The 20,455-nt window shown below is 43.7% G+C and overlaps 1 protein-coding gene across 2 annotated transcripts in view; it reads left to right on the top strand.

Moving 5' to 3' along the window:
• Nucleotides 1–1,960: 1,960 nt before the first annotated feature.
• The window catches only part of SLC39A11 (solute carrier family 39 member 11), a 511,259-nt gene continuing 492,764 nt past the window's right edge, over nucleotides 1,961–20,455 (top strand). Inside the window, exons 1-3 of one of the 2 annotated variants that reach the window (XM_054978292.1) lie at nucleotides 1,961–2,034; nucleotides 4,543–4,676; nucleotides 7,626–7,664. In XM_054978292.1, coding sequence (XP_054834267.1) covers nucleotides 4,569–4,676; nucleotides 7,626–7,664 — 147 coding nt within the window. In that variant the 5' untranslated portion in view covers nucleotides 1,961–2,034; nucleotides 4,543–4,568. Of the gene's footprint in view, nucleotides 2,035–4,542; nucleotides 4,677–7,625; nucleotides 7,665–20,455 lie in introns of those variants that run through there. The other variant, XM_054978293.1, reaches the window with a different exon arrangement.

The following is a 20,455-nucleotide window of genomic DNA, read 5'->3' as shown; positions in this document are numbered from 1 at the left end:
TTGTGCTAGCTACGTTCTCTCAGCCTAACCTATCACACAGGATTGTTGTGGGGATAAAATGGGGAGAGGAGAACCATGTACACTCCATGGAGAAAAGGAGGGGTAAAAAATGTACTAGACATGTCCCATACTGTGGTTTTTATGATATTGTATAAGCAGGGTTGGCCTTGATTAGTAATTGGATGGGAGACCTCTAATGAAGACCAGGGTTACAGAGGCAGGCAGTGGCAACTCACCTGTTATTCTCTTGCCTTGAAAACCCCAGCAGTGGTTGTTATAAGTCAGCAATAGCTTGAGGGCTCTTTCTACTATGCCTTACTTCTCCCTGATCTGGATGACCCAAGCTAGCCTGATCTCATCAGATCTCAGGGTTCAACCCTGGTCAGCATTTGAAGGAAAGATCACCAAGGAAAGCCACTTCTGATCATGTCTTGCTATCAACATTTATTCCCTGGAAACTTGTGTTGGTTTTTAAGGTGCTATCGGACTCAAGCCATGCTTATCTACTGCTGCAGACTATGTTAAAACCTAAAAACATTTTATTTGGGCTGACTGTTATCATCATGTAGCATATGTGTACACTTCCTTGTTCAGGAGCATTACTGAGCTTGCACATTTCTGATCGTTTCCAAGACAAGATTTAGAACCAATTAGAGACTCAGAAGAATATCTGTGAGGGAGCTAGAAAAGATCCTTAAATTAAAGATGCCTCTCTGGGAACCAAGATCAAGCTAATCCAAACTACGCTATTCCTCGTTACTAGGTATGGATGTGAAAGTTTGACAGTGAAGAAAGCTGACAGGAAGAAAATGGATTCATTGGAAATGTGGTGCAGGAGGAGAGTGGACAGTCAAAAAGTGGGTACTAGATAGGGTTGCCAGCCTCCAGGTAGTGGCTGGAGATCTCCCGGAATTACAACTGGTCTCCATGCCACAGAGATCAGTTCACCTGGAGAAAATGGCCATTTGGGGGGGGGGAACTCTATCGAATTACGCCATGACAAGGTCCTTTCCCTCCCCCAAACCCACTTTCTCCAGGTTTCTCCAGGTTTCACCCCTTAGATCTCCAGGAATTTCCCAATTTGGAGCTGGCAACCCTAGTACTAGATCAAATCAAGCCTGAATTCTTCCCAGAAGCTAAAATGACAAAACTGAGGCTATCATACTTTGGTTACATCATGAGAAGACAAGAATCTCTGGAAAAGTCAATAATGCTAGGAAAAGTGGAAGACCTAAAACGAGATGGCTGGACTCAATAAAAGAAGCCATGTCCTCCAGCTTGCAGGATTTGAGCAAGTCTGTTAATGAGAGGACATTTTGGAGGTCTTTTATTCATAGGGTCGGAGGCGACATGATGGCACAATTGCCCGGCTGCTGGCTACAGTCTTATGCTTAAAACCGAGCTTTTCCCCTGTAGTCTCTCCCCCAAAATGAGGCACTGAGATAGGGTTGCCAGCTCCAAGTTGGGAAATTCCTGGAGATCTGGGGGGGGGGGGGGTGAAACCTGGAGAAACTTGGAGAAAGTGGGATTTGGGGAGGGAAAGGACCTTAGCATGGCATAATTCCATAGAGTCCACCCCCCAAAGTAGCCATTTTCTCCAGGTGAACTGATCTCTGTGGCGTGGAGACCAGTTGTAATTCCAGGAGATCTCCAGCCGCTACCAGGAGGCTAGCAACCCTACACTGAGAAGCTCATAAACACGGCCAGGAGACAATCCCAGCAATGGTAACCAATGAGGCCTGGAAAGGATTTGACAGCCCTATTGGAATATTACACAGAACCGAAAACCATGACAACGGAATGATTCTCTTCCCCTCCTCCCTCCCGCTTCATTTTTTATTCAGGCAAGAGACGTGTACCACAAAATCCACACTACACCTCCAGACTGCTTTGCCATTGGCCGAAGAGTCCTAGTAGGCGGGGCTGCGTCTATTTGAGAGACACGTGTACAGAGGAACCAGGAAGTGGCTGCCGGATTTGGGTTTTCTGCGGTGTTTTTGCAGCAAGTTGGGTCTCCCGCAAGTGGTGCAGTTAGTGAGTTGATTTTTTTTCGTGTGTGTGTGTGTGTGTGTGTGTGTGTAAGGGGGTATAGGAAAAAGCTTATTAGCAAAATCAGAAATTAATTCTAGCAGTACTTTTCAGAAAGTAAAATCACATCCTTATACAATCCTTTGCAGTTCGGAAGTTTCTTTTTTTATTGAGGTTAGAGGTCAGTAGATTGTCCGACTGTAGAATATTTGGCTAATAAGTATGCTTAAGTGTAACTCTCTACGGCTGTGCAAAACTAAGGATATGTAGAAGTGGCATTTTTCTTTGCATGCGTTTCTTGTGATGTGATCAGTAGAGTCATTCATTCATTTGGCTGCAGCCTGTACACTAAGCCGAAGTGAAAAAGTCCCGGCAACTTGACCCAGTATGCTTACGGTTCTGCTAACCATTCTGTTGTAGCGTTCTTCAGGTGTGGTGATAAGATGCTCAGTTGAAAAAAGGCGTCGTACAAGTTGTTGCAATAGTTTAGGGCAGTTTTGGTAAGACTAGATAAGCAGTCCACTATGATGTTTTCCAGATCTGACCTGAAGAATCTCTGTAACTGGATATTTTAACAAATGCCTGTTTTGCTATTCCCTGCACTCTGATGTGCCTAATTAGAGAAATAACATTGCACATTGTAATTTTTCTGTATTTCTTTTTGTGTCAGGGCGTGAAGGCTAAAGATGTTGCCTGCTTCGTGTCCCTTGAATAGGTTACCTTTTGTTTTGTTTTGTTGTAAGCACGTGCATTTCAATGGACCTTGTGTATGAAAATTTCTTGGTGCTGAGATTATTTCTGTGGTAAATTAAAGAAGAGCACAATCTTGCCAGTTAAGCATTTTTGCCTCTCATTGATTTCAGTAGCAGGTAAACAAATGAGCTCCATTTAGGCTCCAGTGGGGCCTAAAAGAGTTTTGCATTGCATTGTCTGGATCATTTTTATTTATTTATGTTATTTAAGTCCTCTTTTCTTACTGAGACTCAAGGTGGATTACACAGTATAAGTCAATATAATCAATGGCTGGGTCAGTAAACAATACAATAAAGTTAGGATTACAAAAGTTTGAAAACAAGTTGAAATCTGATACGGAGCTCAAAACAATACTGAGACAAAATGTAAGCAAATTGACATGACATATTAAACAAACGTGGAACTATCCAGTAAGAGCATGCTTACAGCAACAGACAGTACACAGTAGTATAATCTATAGTCCCTGTCCTTTACTAATTTATCTCTCTGAACCATTTCCTTACAGTACAGTCCTATTACCTGTGTTAAAAAAGCCCCCATTCAGTTTTGCATAACTTGTGGAAAGTTTGAATTTTTCATAGGGGCTGGGTCAAAATTTTGCTTATTTTAAGATGTTCTTTACCTACGAACATTGCAGCATATGTACAACCTGCCCCATAGCTGAGTTTGCGCATTATCATTGCACACGAGAAGAATGTATCTCCAGTCCTGTTCACATGTTACAGTAAACACATGTAAATCCTGCATGTATGTGTGTACCTCTGTTTTTTACAAAACAGTATGTTCGCTTTACAAATGAAACCAGGGACTAGTACCTGGAAAAATATGTGGTTTCATTCACACATTCAGCCGCACATGCGTTGAACGTAACATGAGATTTATTCAATGCATTTATAAAGAAAGGTCAAGTGTACACTGTACATGGACTGTATGTGCCTTTACTGTAACTTGTCAACAGAGCTTCTGCATCCCTGCTGGTTGTGTACAATTTGTGTACAATGTACAATTTGCCCGGCTCTGTAAAAAAATCAGACAACAAAAATGAAACAAAACTGGTAATGGTGGGCTGAATTTAACATTTTCTCTGAATGATTTTATAATATTTACAGAGTTCCTTTACTATGTGAAATGCTTTATACGTTTATATTTATCATTCCCTGCGACAACCCCATGAGACTGATGATGCAATCGAAGCATGTTTACTCAGAAGTAAGTCTTGTTTCAGTTCATGGAATTTACTTACTGATAAATGTGCATATAAGAGTTGCAGATGCTCTGCCGTTTTACAAGGGGAAGTGTCGTTGAGAGCGAGGTTGCCTAAGCCAAGCTACAAGTGATGTCTTACACAGGTTGGACCCTTGTCAGCTTCCCTCAAGTTTTGATGGGAAATGTAGGCGTTCTGGTCTTGCAGCTTGGCTCTTCGACTGCTGCCCAACGGACTTTTCAACTGTCACTTGTCCAACATTCCGCCAAGCTGCCTACATTTCCCGCCAAAACTTCAGGGAAGCTGACAAGTGTCCAACCTGTGTCAGGCGTCACGTGGTGGAAGTGGGAATTGAGCTTGTGTTTTCCTTACTCATTCCTACTGCTTTGTCTCATTGGTAAGATATAAATGAGTTGTAATATAAAGGGCCAGATTTTTTTTGTTTTAACAATGGGATCGACAGGTGTACTTTAGAAAAACATATGAAAATGACAGTACTTGTCAGAGAAGAATAAAATTGGGTAAAATATGAAACTGTTCTGCTTTATCTCTTCTAGGTCATCAAATCTCAGGCGTACTCAGTATGTTATTGGGTTACAGTCCAGTGTCACAAGCACTACTAGGAACCTTCTTGACGTGGGGATTGACAGCTGCCGGTTCAGCACTTGTGTTTGTGTTTTCCAGTGGGCAGGTGGGTCTTCGGTTCATTGTTCTTTGTGCAGATTGAAATATAGTAAACGCCAAATGGGATCCTCAGCTTTTTGCAATCAGTTTCAGTGAAGTAAATGCGAGTGAGTGAGTAAATGCGTCGGGGTGAGCAGGAGTTAACAATAGCAGACGACTGGCCACGTGAATGAAAGGAACTTCACATTTCGATTTTGGATCTTTTTAAACAAGGCAGCTTTAATTTTACAATTCTCGGTTGAAATAAAATTTAAAACTGCCCCAATAAACGTTGGACTTAAATTTTTTTCAAGTTCTAGAAGGGCAGCCAAGTTTTCTTGCAGAAAACCAGTACCAATACCAAAGAGTTTGTCTATAGCCATAGGCTGTCACAGATTTTCCAAACATCAACTAATAAACAGTTAAATCCAGTATCACAGTTTGAAAAGGTTAATTAAAATTAATTAAAACAGTACAGTATACCACACTATCCCAGGAATCTTGAAACAGCCTCATTCAGTACCACCTTAGATCTTAGCTTTTTGGCTGCAAGTGCAAACTGAGAGACTCTGTAGGACACACGGTTATCAGTGGCAGATAACAAAAACACAATCTTCTCGATTTCAGAATATGTATTTGTGACTGATAGACCAAGAATTTAGCTCTGGGTAAGAAAAGCGGTAGTTTAAGGGTACATGGCAGGGCCCTTATTAGCTAAACAGATTTTTTTTCTGGAAAAGAAAGGCCTCCTCTTTGTTGCTAATATTACATGGAAGATGCGAAACTGCAGGTAGATGGATTCTGATCCACCTTCAGTGTTTCCAAAGAGATTGTTTTACTCATTTATGATTTTTGTAAGATGTACTGCAATTTCCTTCTAAGTGACAGTTGTGTGTCCTCAGAGCTTAGCCTTTCGAAACTATCTTTCAATATCTTTGGTTCTGTGATGGGAGTGGGGAGACAACAAGAGTTTGCAAAAAAAAAAATAGCAAGTGAATGTCAAACTAGTTTTATTTCTTACCTTATAAATATTTAAGTTTCAAAATTACTTATTTAAGATACAGCTCTAAAGGAACGGCACTTTTTTGTTTAGCCTGTACCCACTGCTGCTGTAAAGATTGGCAAAGTGAAATCCACTTGGTGGGAATAGAATAATGAATATTGGGACAGATTATTCTTGTGGCTGTCACTGCTTATTGATGTCTAATACTGAAATTCTGAAGAAAAGCAGAACTAAATACAGGAAACTGTCATTGCAGCAACTCCGTTTCCTAGAAGCTCCTGTGCTTGAAGTAAAATGTGGTCTTATTGAACAAATTGCGTGCTTTAAAGCTCATTGAGGCATGAGGTTCACATATTGCTTTCTAGCCCAAAAAGAGCCATTTTAGACATATCCAAATATTACAGCTCAAGTCTTAATATCATGACAGTTGAGAGACTATTAGATATCGAAACCCCGTCTTTAGAAACTGAATGTAGCTTTAGGTATGCAGATAGAGGCAGCACGCACCTCTCCCTCTTCCAGATACATTGACAGCATCCAGGAATAAATTGGATGTAGTAATGGGCCAACACAGATTTGGTGCCACCGACATTTCTGCCTTGCACTGCTTTTCAAGCTCAGAGCTTTTCAGTGGAGTCACTTCAGAATCCTCATGAGGAATAATCAAGCGCTATGATTGAGAGGTCAACTAAAGCGGACCAAATAAGATTTAGGTTACTGGAAGAAGCTTGTGGAATCCACTGAATTGTTTGTCAGAAGTAGGCATTCCGAGTTTAGGTAAAGAAGATTAGTCGATGCCGTAATCCATTTCACATAGTTCATGTTTAACTCTTCTGGCAGACCTGTGCTTTAAAAAATAACCTCAGTTTGCCTTGGTTAGCATCATTTTTTCTTACTTTTTTCTTTGGCATGATTATTGTAGAAAAAGAGTTCTGCTTACCTTGCCTGTTCATTTCTAGCATTTTAAACGTTGATAGATGTAATTAAAAAATGTCCCCTGTGGGCTGGATTTCATGCAGAATCTCCACTAATGGAAGGAATTTGTCAGCAGGAATGGAAGGAATTTGTCTGATTCCGCACACGTTGGATAATGCACTTTCAATGCACTTTAGCTATCGTTTGGAAGTGGATTTTTTGTTTCACACTCGAAAAATTCAGTTCCAAATGATCTCTAAAGAGGATTGGAAGTGCATTATCCAACGTGTGTGGAATCAGCTCTTGTCTCCTCCCCTCCTGATGTTCCCTCGAAATGCTGTTCTTGAGAGAAAGGGGACCCCCAAGATCAACACAGAGCAGAGCCTGAAGTCTTTTGCATGAGATGGAAAAGGGCAAAAGTCACACTGATCGGCAGATATTTTCTTTAATATTGAAGCTTGCATGAGTACATGCTGAAATCCTTCGTCACACATGGATGTGCTTGCCATATACCAATCAGTTTTCTTACCTGCACTGAGGGAACACTGTTGAGTGGTAGGATGCTGTAAAGAGAAAAATACAAAAGTAATAGAATAGCAGACAGAGTATCTGGATAGGGAAGAGTGTTGTAGGTGTCCCCATCTTGAACTAGCTCTTTGCACCAGGTAATCCAGTCCACATTCAGACGTTTGATTTCCCCACCCCACCCCAAATCGTTGCTAGAACCAGGGGTTTTTTTCTGGGAAAAGAGGTGGTGGAACACAGTGGGTTGCCCTCGGAGAAAATGGTCACATGGCTGGTGGCCCCGCCCCCTGATCTCCAGACAGAGGGGAGTTGAGATTGCCCTCTACGAGGGCAATCTCAACTCCCCTCTGCCTGGAGATCAGGGGGCGGGGCCACCAGCCATGTGACCATTTTCAAGAGGTTCCGGAACTCCGTTCCACCATGTTCCAGCTGAAAAAAAAGCCCTGGCTAGAACTTTGTATGTAGTGATGCTGTTGTACGGTAAGCTGCCATACCTTAGCTCTTTATGCTTATTGGAAACTCTTTAATTTATAGAGACGGATCCTGGATGGCAGCCTGGGCTTTGCTGCAGGGGTAAGTATCACAGTCCTCTTTTTATTAACCTGTTCTGTGGGCTGTCCTGATGTGGTCTCTTTAGCTACCAGCAGAGTTTCATTTAGTTGCCTTGTTGCATTAATGTTTCTTGAATAACTGCCCGAGATATTGTCATATCTGCGTGAGATATCAGAAGAATTTGGGTAACAGGCTTCATGTCTTGACCTGCGTTGATACCTCCTAGTGAGTAAGGCGAGTGTCAGTGTAATGAGGGTAGACGTAGTTGTCTCAGACATTAGGTAATACTTTCCCTTTGCACAGAGGTTGAATTCCCAAGGTAAGTGTTGGTTGCTTAGATTTTTGTGTTTTTAATTTGACCCTTCTGGCATCCTTTCTCCTTTTAAAAATGTTTTTGAGTTCTTAATAGTAGATGTAACGAGCTTTTGCTCGTGTCTGAAACTAAGCTTCTACTTAACCAAAAGAAAGATGTATCTTTCTCTTGGAAAGCTTTCAGCAATTAGTTCTTAGACCTGTCAAACAGATAAGTTCTTTGAACCACCTGTTTATCAGTACATTTATTTTATATAGGGTTCAATATTGCTTTGCAACTCTTTATCAAACACACAGACACCTGTCTAGCGTTTATTTCACTTTATTGAAAATACACCCTAGTTTTTTAATGAAGCAAGTAATTAAAATATAAATCGTTATTAACAGGGTTTTTTTTTCTGGGAAAAAGTGGTGGTGGAACTCTGTGGGTTGCCCTCGGAGAAAATGGTCACATGGCTGGTGGCCCCGCCCCCTGATCTCCAGACAGAAGGGAGTTGAGATTGCAATCTAATCTCCCCTCTGTCTGGAGATCAGGGGGCGGGGCCACCAGCCATGTGACCATTTTCAAGCGGTTCCGGAACTCTGTTCCACCGCGTTCCTGCTGAAAAAAAGCCCTGGTTATTAATATAAATCCTATAAAACCAGAACACAGGCAGTAAGAAATAAGTTTGCTAACATTTCCTAATAAATACCAAGTTTAACATAATCAACGTTTCTATGAAATGCATAGGTAAAGATAAATTCTCACCTAAATTCTCTCAAGAGTTTTCTTCCATCAGGGCTCTGACATTCTATCTGAATTTGCATTTTTATACATCATCATATGCAAATATCTAAGAGCTTTTCACGTGATAGCACAAACAAATGATAATTGGTCTGATGCTTCATTGAATATTCGTAGTTTCTATTGTATAACCTTCCAATTAGTAAAAAATGACGTTATACTCAAACTTGCAGAACAAAACTATAAATCTCTGAGAAATGACAGAAAAAGTTGAGAGATCACTGTTGGTTGAATCTCTGATAGAGGAACATTAATCTCGATAGAGTCCACTATTTTAATTAACTGTCAAAAGATTCAAGCACACCTGTTAGAATTACCTAACACAGAGAAAAAAACACACAGACGGTTCATGCAAAGTTTGAAAGTTCATTTAGAATACAAGTACAGGGCATAGTATTGCTTAGTATTGATTATTGTCATGTGCTTTTATCTATATTGGTGCAACATAGAGATTAACTTACTTATGTACTCAAAGCCACATAAAGTAGCGGCCAGAGATGTAACATTTCTGGAAACTTTCAGGTGTTGGGAAAAGGAATGTGGGAGTTTTCCCCTTAGGGGGAAGAAACTGAAAAATTGAATGGGAAATGAGTATCTGGAATGCTGTCATTCTTACTTAGCTTGTTTTACTACTTGAAGAAAGAGAGATGTCTTATGTGTTGCTTAGCTAGTAGGAAGGCTTATATGTAAGCTATTCTACAGAAACACAGGTAGAGAGTTTCTCTTCAGCAAAGCATTTGTTATGCCTGAGTAGCAGCTGTAATCTGGGTGTTTTAATTTGATTCCCCCCCACACAGAAAGTAGATGCTACTGTGAAGAAGGCCTTGTAGTTGCCACTTACTGAATTTCAGGTACACTTGAGGCAGGATCCAGCACCCACAAAATTAACAGTGGTCCCTGTTAGTACAGAGGCCGGCCTTCTCTGCTCAAATTGGCTATGAGGCCTTATTTCAGCTCTTGTGTACATTTATACTTTGCAGAATCTCTTTAACCCTGTTATGGGTATCACAACATGGGGATGGCATTCCAAGATACCTTCCAGTTGGGAGCAGTGGTAGAAAGCTGTGTAGCTGGTGTCTGCTGAACACGTTTCCTGGCACAGTGGCATTTTTTTTTCTGAATGGCATCTTGCTGCTTTATCTTTCTTTGTGTAACAGATGCTGCTGCAGGGCATCTTTTCAAGGGGCCTGCTGCTCCCATTTAAGTCTTGGCAAGCTTGCTAATGGACAAGTGAGCCTTTGTCGAATAGCAGAGAATACACATGAATATCAATTATGGAGCCAAGTGCTTGTTGCTGCTTGGCCTGGCAGTATGTCTAAATTACCCAAGTTACACCCATTCACGTTATTGTTTGTGGGACTTCAAAGGAAGCCAAACTTTGGTCTGTTACATTGTAAAAGTAAAATAGCGAAGAGTCCAGTAGCACTTTGAAGACTAACCAACATTATTGTAGCATAAGCTTTCGAGAACCACAGCTCTCTTCATCAGATGCATCTGATGAAGAGAGCTGTGGTACTCGAAAGTTTATGCTACAATAATGTTGGTTAGTCTTCAAAGTGCTACTGGACTCTTTACTATTTTGCAACTACAGACTAACACGGTTAACTCCTCTGGATCTATTGTAAAAGTAGTGCTTATTACAAGGCATCTGATGAAGAGAGCTGTGGTTCTTGAAAGCTTATGCTACAATAAAGTTGGTTAGTCTTCAGAGTGCACTGTAAATTTCTTCTAAGGGAAGATTAACTGAATATTGCAGAGTGTGGGACTCTAATCTGGAGAACTGGGTTTGATTCCGCACTCCTCCTGTTGAAGCCAGCTGGGTGACCTTGGGTCAGTCACAGCTTCTTGGAGCTCTCTCAGCCCCACCCACCTCACAGGGTGATTGTTGCGGGGATAGCCAGTTTGGTGTAGTGGTTAAGAGCACAGGACTCTAATCTGGAGAGCTAGGTTGATTCCCCACTCCTCCACGAAGCCAGCTGGGTGACCTTGGGCGAGTCACAGTTCTCTGGAGCTCTCTCAGCCCCACCCACCTCACAGGGTGATTGTTGTGGGGGTAATAATAACATACTTTGTAAATCGATCTGAGTGGGTGTTAAGTCATCCTGAAGGGTGGTGTATAAATCGAATGTTGTTGTTATTATTATTGTTATTATAAGTGTTTGGGAATAATGAGTCCTATATTGATAGATCAAGATGAGTAGCTGTGTCAGTCGGTCTGTAGCAGCAGAAAAGAGCAAGAGTCCAATAGCACCTGTAAGACTAACAAAAGTTGTGGTAGGGGATGAGCTTTTGTGAGCCATAACTCACTTCTTCAGAATGGGTAGCCATGTTTATCTGTAGCAGTAGAAAAGGGCAAGACTGCAGTAGCACCTATAAGACTAACAAAAGTTGTAGTAGGGGATGAGCTTTTGTGAGCCACAACTCACTTCTTCAGATACAGCAAGAATGTGAGTCCATCTGTCCTTATATCTTGGAGGATGGAGTGATTACAGAAGCTGAATGACAATGGCCGAATGACATTGACATTCCTAGTCATGCTCAACAAAGCCATATATGTGCTTCAGCTGTGCCATGAGTAACCAGACGTTTCTATAGCAGCAAATTCTTCCAAACCCAAAGGCTTAACAGAGGTTTTTCCTCAAGGGGGAAATAAAGAACATGCCATTCCCTTCCCAGGATCTTTTAATTAAAAGAATGCTCAGCCTCTTCAGTCACAAACAGAACTCTTTAATTTTGCCAGGAAATATTATGTTGTTTCTAGGGATAAGATATAACAGACACACCATCAGAGACACCCTCATAGAAGCTGTGGCCTCAGGCTGCTTGGAGGTTGTTCTTTGCATGCATGAGGAGGGGAACCTCTGTGACCCCGTGGGGGATAAAAATAGAGTAGCCCTGTATTAAAATCATAAAAAACTGTTGGCTGTTAGGGCCTTCACTGCCCCCTCATTTTCTTTCCTAATATAGGGAGCAGTTAGTCAAAGTTCTGCTAGACTATAAGCTTCAAAAATATTTGACAAAGTAGCATTCATATCAGTCTTCATGACCAGTGCCAACCTTAATTCCTTGCAACTTTTGATCTTGCTATATAATTGAGTAAGCATGTTTTAGACAACTCACTTTATACCCTAGTGCACCACCAGAGGGCGCTGCCGCAGAGGAAAGCCCAGGTAGGTCACCATATCGCTCCAGAAAACATACCATGGTGGGAAGCCCAGGCAGAGAAGAGGAGCAGAGCAGGTAGCAATGCCCTCCCCGCACCGTAACCCTGCTGGTATTAGGTGTGGAGCAGGTGGCAATGCCCACCCCCTTCAGGCAGCTGGTATTAGGAGTGGAGCAGGTAGCAATACCTGCCTCCTGCCTTAATTCAGCTGGTATTAGGAGCGGAGCAGGTAGCAATGGCCACCCCCTACATCAACTCAGCACATATTAGGAGCAGAGCAGGTGGCAGTACCCGTCCCCTTCAGCCAGCTGGGATCAGGAGTGGAGCAGGTGGCAATGCCCACTTCCCACCTTAACCCAGCTGATATTAGGAACGGAGCAGGTGGCAATGCTCCACCTTCACGCAGCTGGGATCAGGATCAGAGCAGGTAGATATACCCACTCTCTGCCTTAACCCAGCCAGTATTAGGAGAGGAGCAGGTGGCAATGCCCACCGCCCCCTTCAGCCAGCTGGTATTAGGAGTGGAGCAAGTGGCAATTCCTGCCCCCCACCTTAACCCAGCTGGTATTAGGAGAGGAGCAGGTGGCAATGCCTGCCCCCATTAAGCCAGCTGGGATCAGGAATGGAGCAGGTGACGATGCCCACCCCTTCCTTAACCCAGCTGGTATTAGGAGCGGAGCAAGTGGCAATGGACACCTCTCCCCCGCCTTATCACAACTAGCATTAGGAGCGGAGCAAGTGGCAATGCCCACCCCCCACTGTAACCCAGCTGGTATTAGGAGTGGAGCAGGTGGCAATGCCCACCCCTCTTCACTCAGGTGGGATCAGGAGCAGAGCAGATGGCAATGCCCACCCCCTTCACCCAACTGGGATCAGGAGTGGAGCAGGTGCCAGTGCCTGCCCAGTGCCTTCACCTGGGTGGGATCAGGCACAGAGCAGGAGGCAATTCCCTTCTTCCATTCATCCAGCCAGGACAAGAAGTGGAGCAGGTGGAAATGCCCGCCTCCTTCAACCTACTGGAGTAAAGCACTGAGCAGGCAGCAATGCCCACCCTATCTACACCCTGTCGGAATCAGGAGCCAATCAGGCAGCAATCTTTGCCCCCCTTCAACCTGGCGGAATCAGGAGCAGAGAAGGTAGCAATGCTTGCACCCCCTTCACCCAGTTGGGATCAGGAGCAGAGCACATAGCAAAGCCCACCATCCACCTTCACCTGTCGGGATCAGGTGAGGAGCAGAAGGTAGTGCTCGCTCCTTCCTTTGCCCAGCAAGGAACAGGTGGTAATACCCACCCCCTTCACCCAGCTGGGATCAGGCTTGGAGCAGGCAGCAATGCCTGTCCCCCTTCACCTAGCCATAATGAGGCACAGAGCAGAAGGCAATGCCCATTTTCCCTTCATCCGGCTGGGATCAGGAGTGGAGCAGGTGGCAATGCCTGCCCCACTTTACCCTGCCTGTATCAGACATGCAGCAAGTAGCAAAGCCCACCACCCCTTCATGTTGCTGAGATCAGGTGTGGAGCAGGTGGCAATGCCCACCCCACTCCTTCACCGGCCAGGATCAGTGATGGAGGAGGAGGGAAAGCCTGCCTGCCCGGTCTCCCCTTTCTAGAGCCTGTTGTATTTTTTCCCTCAACGCGCTTTGTTTCTAGGATGGCCATAACCTACTTGACAGTTGTTAGATGCAACCTCAGACATTAACATGTGGATGGAGCATGCAAAGGAAACCTGGCGTTCTACCCTTTCTTGAGGGTGCGTTGTTTGGCAACTCACTCAAGGAGGTTTCTTTTGAGATTAAATATAAGAAAGTGCTCCCTTTGACCCCGAAAAAAGCAGAATATAGTCACAAAAGAGGTCTAATGATTCCTTTAAGCATCACTTAAACTAAAAAGCCTTTAGATCCAACATCGTGGCCTGGTTGTTGCAATGGCTGTTCAGCAAGCAATCAGACCTTTTCACCAATCCCCCACCCCCAGTCACCAAGCAGCAAGATAGATCATATTCCAATAAGTCTCCCCATGACTTACTTGGGAATCTCCTAGATATTTTAATGGGAATGGATTTTCTGACCCAGGACGAACGAGACAAGATCTCATGACACTGGTCAAGCCTTCATCAAGGGAAGGCACCATGCTCCTGGCTAGCCTCCGAGGGGTACTGGTAGACGCCACCAACCTATTCTGTGGGCCAAGTGCCTACTCCAGCATTTACTCATTCTCTTTCAGGGATTTAGTGCCAGTTTCAGAATGCTTTCTCAAGTCCAGCAGTCCTTTAGCGGGTAGAAAGACCTGAATCGCCTCTCCAAGGAAATCTCCCACAAGTGAGGACCCCTCGATCGATTGACACTCAGGCTGGGGAGTTTTCAGTCAGGAAATATTTATGCAGGGCACGCGAACCCATAACGACAAGACGAAGAGAGTCCGTTTCCTGGTGATGAATGCAGTCCATCTATCCCACATCAAGTTCCTGCTGAAACTAGAGGACTGTTCTGATCAGGATAATGTCACTGTCAAAACTCATGAGAACAGATGGGGAAGGATGAGATCCATCATTCTGTTTAGGGAGGCCTCCCTGCTCTCAGAGTAGGCAGAGACCTGCTGTTCCTTTTTTGCAGAACGTCTTTGTGGAATATCAGATTCATGGATAGGTTCATAAACCTTGATGCATTGGCTCCACTGTGGCTAAAGAGGCCTCCCTACAGACTTCCCCGAACAGTTTGCGTTTCTAGAATAAGAAAAATAGAAGCAAAGTAATATTCATGGCTTCACATTGGTTTAGGAGAATATGGATTTCAGATATGCTAGCAATGTCAGTGACCAACCTTCGTCCTTCCAGTAGATAGATAAACTTTGCTCAGTGGAGTGGTGGGATGGGAGTAGGATCTGTCCCACTAACAGGAAACTTAACTTCAGTGGAACTCTTTTATTTAACCATTCAGAATTACTGTGTTCGATAGTTAACCGTTATTTGGTTAGTCAGTTTGGCTGAACTTTTTTTGCACTAGTCAGATGGCCATGCCCAACTCTAGGCCTTAAATCTCTCCTAGAAACTTTAGCTAGTACATGTTATTTCCCTGGGGCAGTGATGGTTTTTTTTTTTTAATATATATATGTACGTTTGTTTGTTTGTTTGATTAAAGTATTTCTATCCTGCCTTCTGAGTGATACAGGTATAAGGTGGCCTCCAGATAAAGTAAACTTAACTCATTACAATGTAAAAGCAGCCAGTGTTTTTAGGAACTACAAAACAAAGCTCATTATGAAAATCGGCAAGTGGCATGGGGCAGCCGATTAAACTAACCAGGAACCTGAAAGCTCCCCTAAAGAGCATGGCTTTTTACCAACAGGGAGAAAACAAGGTAAATTCATTGCAAAAGAGGAAGTGCTGCCACTAGTGTTGCCTCCGGTATAAGACTCCTTGTTGATGACAATACTTTGGATTGCCAGGTAAAAGGAGGTTGTCCAGTGGTTTTAGGCAGTTTTTTGCCAGATGATCCACTTATGGGCAGGCAGCACAAGAAGAAAAAAAACAATGCCGGATATCTAGACACAGGGAAACTCTTGCGGATGGACGAGCATTCTTCGCTTGCTGCTATCCTTTTAAATATTATACCTGTGTCTTGACCAAAATGCAGCTAAAATTGATGAGGTGGTCATAAGCTCCTTACTTTGTGTGATGGAAGAACTTACACATGATTTAGGCAAATAATAAGAGTGTTAATTTTTTTTTTATGACCATTCATTCTTTCTAGAGAAATGCAGCACACTCCAGCAGTTAATCAATCATGTGTGAAATGAATTTTTATACTCTGTTCTGCTGATTATTACAGAGAGTTCTGACTAGGTTTAGAAGCTTGAGTACTTGATGCATTTTGTGTAGAGTAATGAAACAAACAACGCTTTCCAAATTTAAGTCTCAAAAACTAGTATGCTGCCAACTTGATGTAGTCATTGTAAAAGTCCATTTTTGCATTTTGTGTTTGTTGGATTTGTTTTGACAATTCTGGCTACCATTGAAGGGGCTAACTTTGATTCCAGAGTTTATGCATGATCGTTAGCCAATCAAAAGAATGCCCAAAAAGTTAATTCCAAGTTATGGATTTGCTAATCACTGAGCAATGCTTCTACAGACTTGAAAAGTGAGCCTTCTAAGTATCTAGAGCGAATATGGAATTTAAATGTGCCCAAAAAAGTTCTGAAATCTGCTTCTAATTGTGTTTGTCTCCTTGCTGCCAAGCTCCACGTAGGATCTGAGTGTTGGTTGTCATGTATGTTTGTCTGCTCTGTATGAAAAGATGGACCCTTAACTCAGAGTGGAAATACATGTTGCGAATTACCTGGGAATGCTTATGTGCAGGATTTTATGTGTGGTCCTCAATTCACATGCAGGCTCTTGCTCGGCACACATGAATGTCTCTTTCACGGGAGCTCCCTTTGTGTGATTGCATTTGCAAGCAAGTACAAACGCCATGACTGAGTTGGGAGGGCAGAGCCTCCCAACTCGGTCTGTATTATACTTGATTTTCCTGCACTCCAGCAACTGATAAGGTGTTGGCACGCAAGTTTACATGGGTCCTGTGAGAACCCTTTATAGTTATGGCTAAACAGTAAGTACACAATAATAGGTTCCCCGGTAGGGCTGTGCACGGGTGGGGAGATTCGGTATTCCTGCTTTGGGTTTACCTGAAGTGGGAAACCGATTCAGAATACCCCCAAATCCAAAGCGGCAAGCCGCTTCAGATTCGGGGTTCAGGAATCACTTCGGTATGCTCCGTGAAGATTCAGAGCATACTGAAGCGAGGGGGGGGGAACTCCCCACCCTCCCTGAGGCAACCCCTCTACCCCCCACTCCTCTGGGGAGACCCCTCCACCCCCCACCCAACCCTGGGGAGACCCCTCAAACCTCCACCCATTTACCTGGCGGCAGGAGGGTCATCAGCTGGGCAGTGGGCCGCTGCCGCCGCCGCCGCTGCTGTGGCGGCAGCCACAGCACAAGGCAGCAAGGCCTGGAGCCAGCCAGCTGCCTTTTCCGGCCCTTCCTGCCTCTCAAATGGCCATGGCGCGCCAGTGACACGGCGGCCATTTGAGGGGCAGGAAGGGCTTTCTCCGCCTCCTCCAGCCCTTCCTGCCCCTCAAATGGCCACTGCTGCGCCAGTGTGCCATGGCATTTGAGGGGCAGGAAGGGCCGAAGGAGGTGGCTCCAGCCTTCCCCACCATCCCGCAGGCTCGGCTGGCAGCGGGGTGGCAGCAGAGGAGCTGGCCCAGAGCTACTGCAAGGTAGGTGGGGGGAGGTAGGGGGGTTGATGTTTAAAGGGCCCCACCGCTGCTTGCAAGCAGCGGCAGGGCCCTTTAAACAAGCCCCGAAGCTTTCTGAAGCATTTCCTAATGCTTTGGAAAGCTTTGCTTTGGGAATAATGAAGCTTGCCGAATTGGGTCCACTTCGGGTATCTTTACCCGAAGCGAAACCCGAATAGCACAGCCCTAGTTCCCAGCATCTGGGCAAAGTAGCAAAAGCTGGTATCTGGAGACTCCAAGGTCGTCTCCAGCTAGGAGAGCCAGTTTGGTGTAGTGGTTAAGAGCGTAGGACTCTAATCTGGAAAACCAGGTTTAGTTCCTCACTCCTCCACTTGAAGCCAGCTGGGTGACCTTGGGTCAGTCACAGCTTCTAGCTCTCAACCCCACCCACCTCACAGGGTGTTTTGTTGTGGGGATAATAATAGCATACTTTGTAAACCGCTCTGAGTGGGTGTTAAGTCATCCTGAAGGGCGGTATATAAATTGAATGTTGTTGTTGTTGTTGTTGTTGTTAAGAATAATAATAATTGCTACCAAATTGTGAGATAATATGAGAGGCCCATCCTGGGTCTGGAAAAGTAACAATTATAACATGGAAAGAACATGGCTAAGGAGAGAATACATCAGGTTAGCATTAGACATTCCATATACTGTGGCCTCAGTGACATAACAACCAAATAATCATGGCATGGCTGTACACAGACATGACAGCTCTCAGGGATGGACACCTTAGAGCAAGTACTTTAGGCTCCTCTGACTTGCCAATTTACATTTTTTAAGGTGCAATAAAGTGTCAGGATCTGCATTTCAATGAATAGGTGTGAGAGGTGGGGGGAAACTGGGGATTTGGCAGTTGTATACAGCCTGGGATATGCTTAGCTGTTGAGGAGGAACTAATATCAACACAGGAATGTACTCACCTGGAGCAAATTGAGGGGTGACTGTGCAAGCAAGTGCACGTGGGGGAATATGTGAAATGAAATTCACTTGAGCATCCCTAGCTACTTCGTAACCTGTATTTCCACCCTCACTGTCACTGGACTGGGCTGATTTACAGAGCTGTGTTCTTGTACAATATCCCTGTGGCCCTCTCTGGGAAGGCTGCCGTCAATGCTAGCTCCTTAGCAGTTTTGCTACCAAATTGTACCAAGCGCTGCCAAAGTGAGGGGATCAAAGGTTCTGTGAGGTTCTGTTCTAGAATGGGCATGCCAAAAATGTATTCCCAGGTTTATTTTGGTTAAGCACTGGAGCAGAGCAGGAGCCTGCGGAAGTAATCATTTCTGACCTTTGCAATGAATAGGTTTTTCAGCCTTCATCTATCAAAAAAGGCCTTTCTGGAACGGTCCATTTGTCACTTTCATGCAGAATAGGATCCCCACTAGAATTGTCTTTTTGTGTGTGTGAAGACCCGATTCTGCACAAAAGGCAATCGTTTTCATCTGTGTGCCTTATGAGGTAAATCAGAGGAGTTTATTGAGATAGCCTTTACTCTAAATACTTGCTTAATGAGACTCGTGCTTGTCAGATACATAGGTTTAAGTTCATTACATATCGCAGTGGTTAGAAATCATGCCACACGAGAAGGGCAAACCCATTCATAGTCTCTAGGACTAATGGGTATCATGAGGTGCATGTTGTTCTGCTACATTATGAGCCGCTTAAAATAATCTTTGATAATGAGGTTGAATAATTACAGGAGCATGAGAGCCAGGGTGATGCAGGGGCTAGAGTGGTGGCCCCTGGTTCGATTCCCCACTCTGCCATGGAAGCTGGCTGGGCGAGTGGGCCAGTTCATTCTCTCCCAGCCTAACCTATCCCACAGGGTTGTTGTGAGGATAAAATGGCGGAGAGGAGAATGATGTAAACCACTTTGGGTCCCCATTGGGAAGAAAGTGGGTATAAATAAATAATAAATGTCAATTTTGGGGGGACAAAAGAAAACCCTATGCAGTATTAATGTAGGTGTTGGTATCCCTTCACAGTCATAAGGACCTTTGTGGCAGAATCATCTGGCCATGAGTATAAGCTCAGTGCCGCTGCTCTGCTCCCTAAACCCATTCTGCAGGGGAAACAACAATGCATGCCCCGCTTCCAGACACAGATAGTATAGCAAGCCTGGCAACATCCACTAGTCAGTCAACAGCAGCCATTGATGGCTCTGAGTGGCACTCACAAGTACGTCCAGTCGTGGGCTGCTGATCCGGGCACTGCCCCTCTATGCCACCCCCGCATGGAGAACCAGCCGACAGGGAGAAGAGACCCTGTGACAGCAGCGCTCTAGCAGAGGCTGACCTTGGGCCAGTCATACGCTCTCAGCTTAACTTACCTCCCAAGGTTGTTGTGAGGACAAAATGGAGGACAAGAGAATGATGTTAAGTCTCGTTGGGTCCCCATTTGGGAGAAAGGTGGGGTTTAAATGAAGTAAATAAATACATACTTTGTTTGTAATATGCCTTGAGTGTCAATGAGAAAGATGAGCTATAAACTAAGGCTGAATCCACATGTTCCGGTGTTGCACTAAATTTTCGCTATACTTCCGGAAGTATAGCGTCTTTCTAGCGCAATTTCTGACTTGTGGCGCAATGAGTCAGAAATGGCGCTAGAAAGATTCTATACTTCTGGAAGTTTAGCAAAAGTTTAGTGCAACGCCGGGATGTGTGGATTCAGCCTGGGTTATACAGGATATGACCCTTCACTTGTCTCTACTTCTCTCTGCTATCTTTTTTTTTTAAAAAAATTTTTTTATTGGTGAGTATACTTTTTCAAATTCAATACATACATTCCCTCAATATCTAATTAACCCTAACCCCCACCCTTTTCCTCCCTCCTCTCTATCGACTTCCAACAGCTTTCCAACCCTTAACCCCTCTTATTACTTAATAAATCCCTTACTCTAAGCACATTTTTTCCCCAGGTATTCTATCATATATATCAAATATCCTATCAATATAATATACTTCTATCAAATATGCTATCAAATATTCTATCAGTATAATATGCATCTGTCAGTTATACTATCAATATAGTATAAATCTTATACCCCTCAATATAGCAGACCAGTATAATATAATATATAACAAAAGTCCCAATTTAAACATATTCTATTTCTTTTAAACCTATATTCTATCAAATATACTATCATTATAATATGTATTAAAGCCCCTACTGTGTGCCCTGCCACCAATGTGGCACAGCATACAACACCATACTACACATTCATTATATAATATACAATCTGATCCACTAGCATTATAGTATATA

The sequence above is a fragment of the Eublepharis macularius genome, chromosome 4 (genome assembly GCF_028583425.1).
Source record: "Eublepharis macularius isolate TG4126 chromosome 4, MPM_Emac_v1.0, whole genome shotgun sequence".
NCBI classification, from domain to species: domain Eukaryota; kingdom Metazoa; phylum Chordata; class Lepidosauria; order Squamata; family Eublepharidae; genus Eublepharis; species Eublepharis macularius.
The sequence above is the reverse complement of the archived record's forward strand: the minus strand, read 5'-3'. Positions and strand labels throughout refer to the sequence as shown.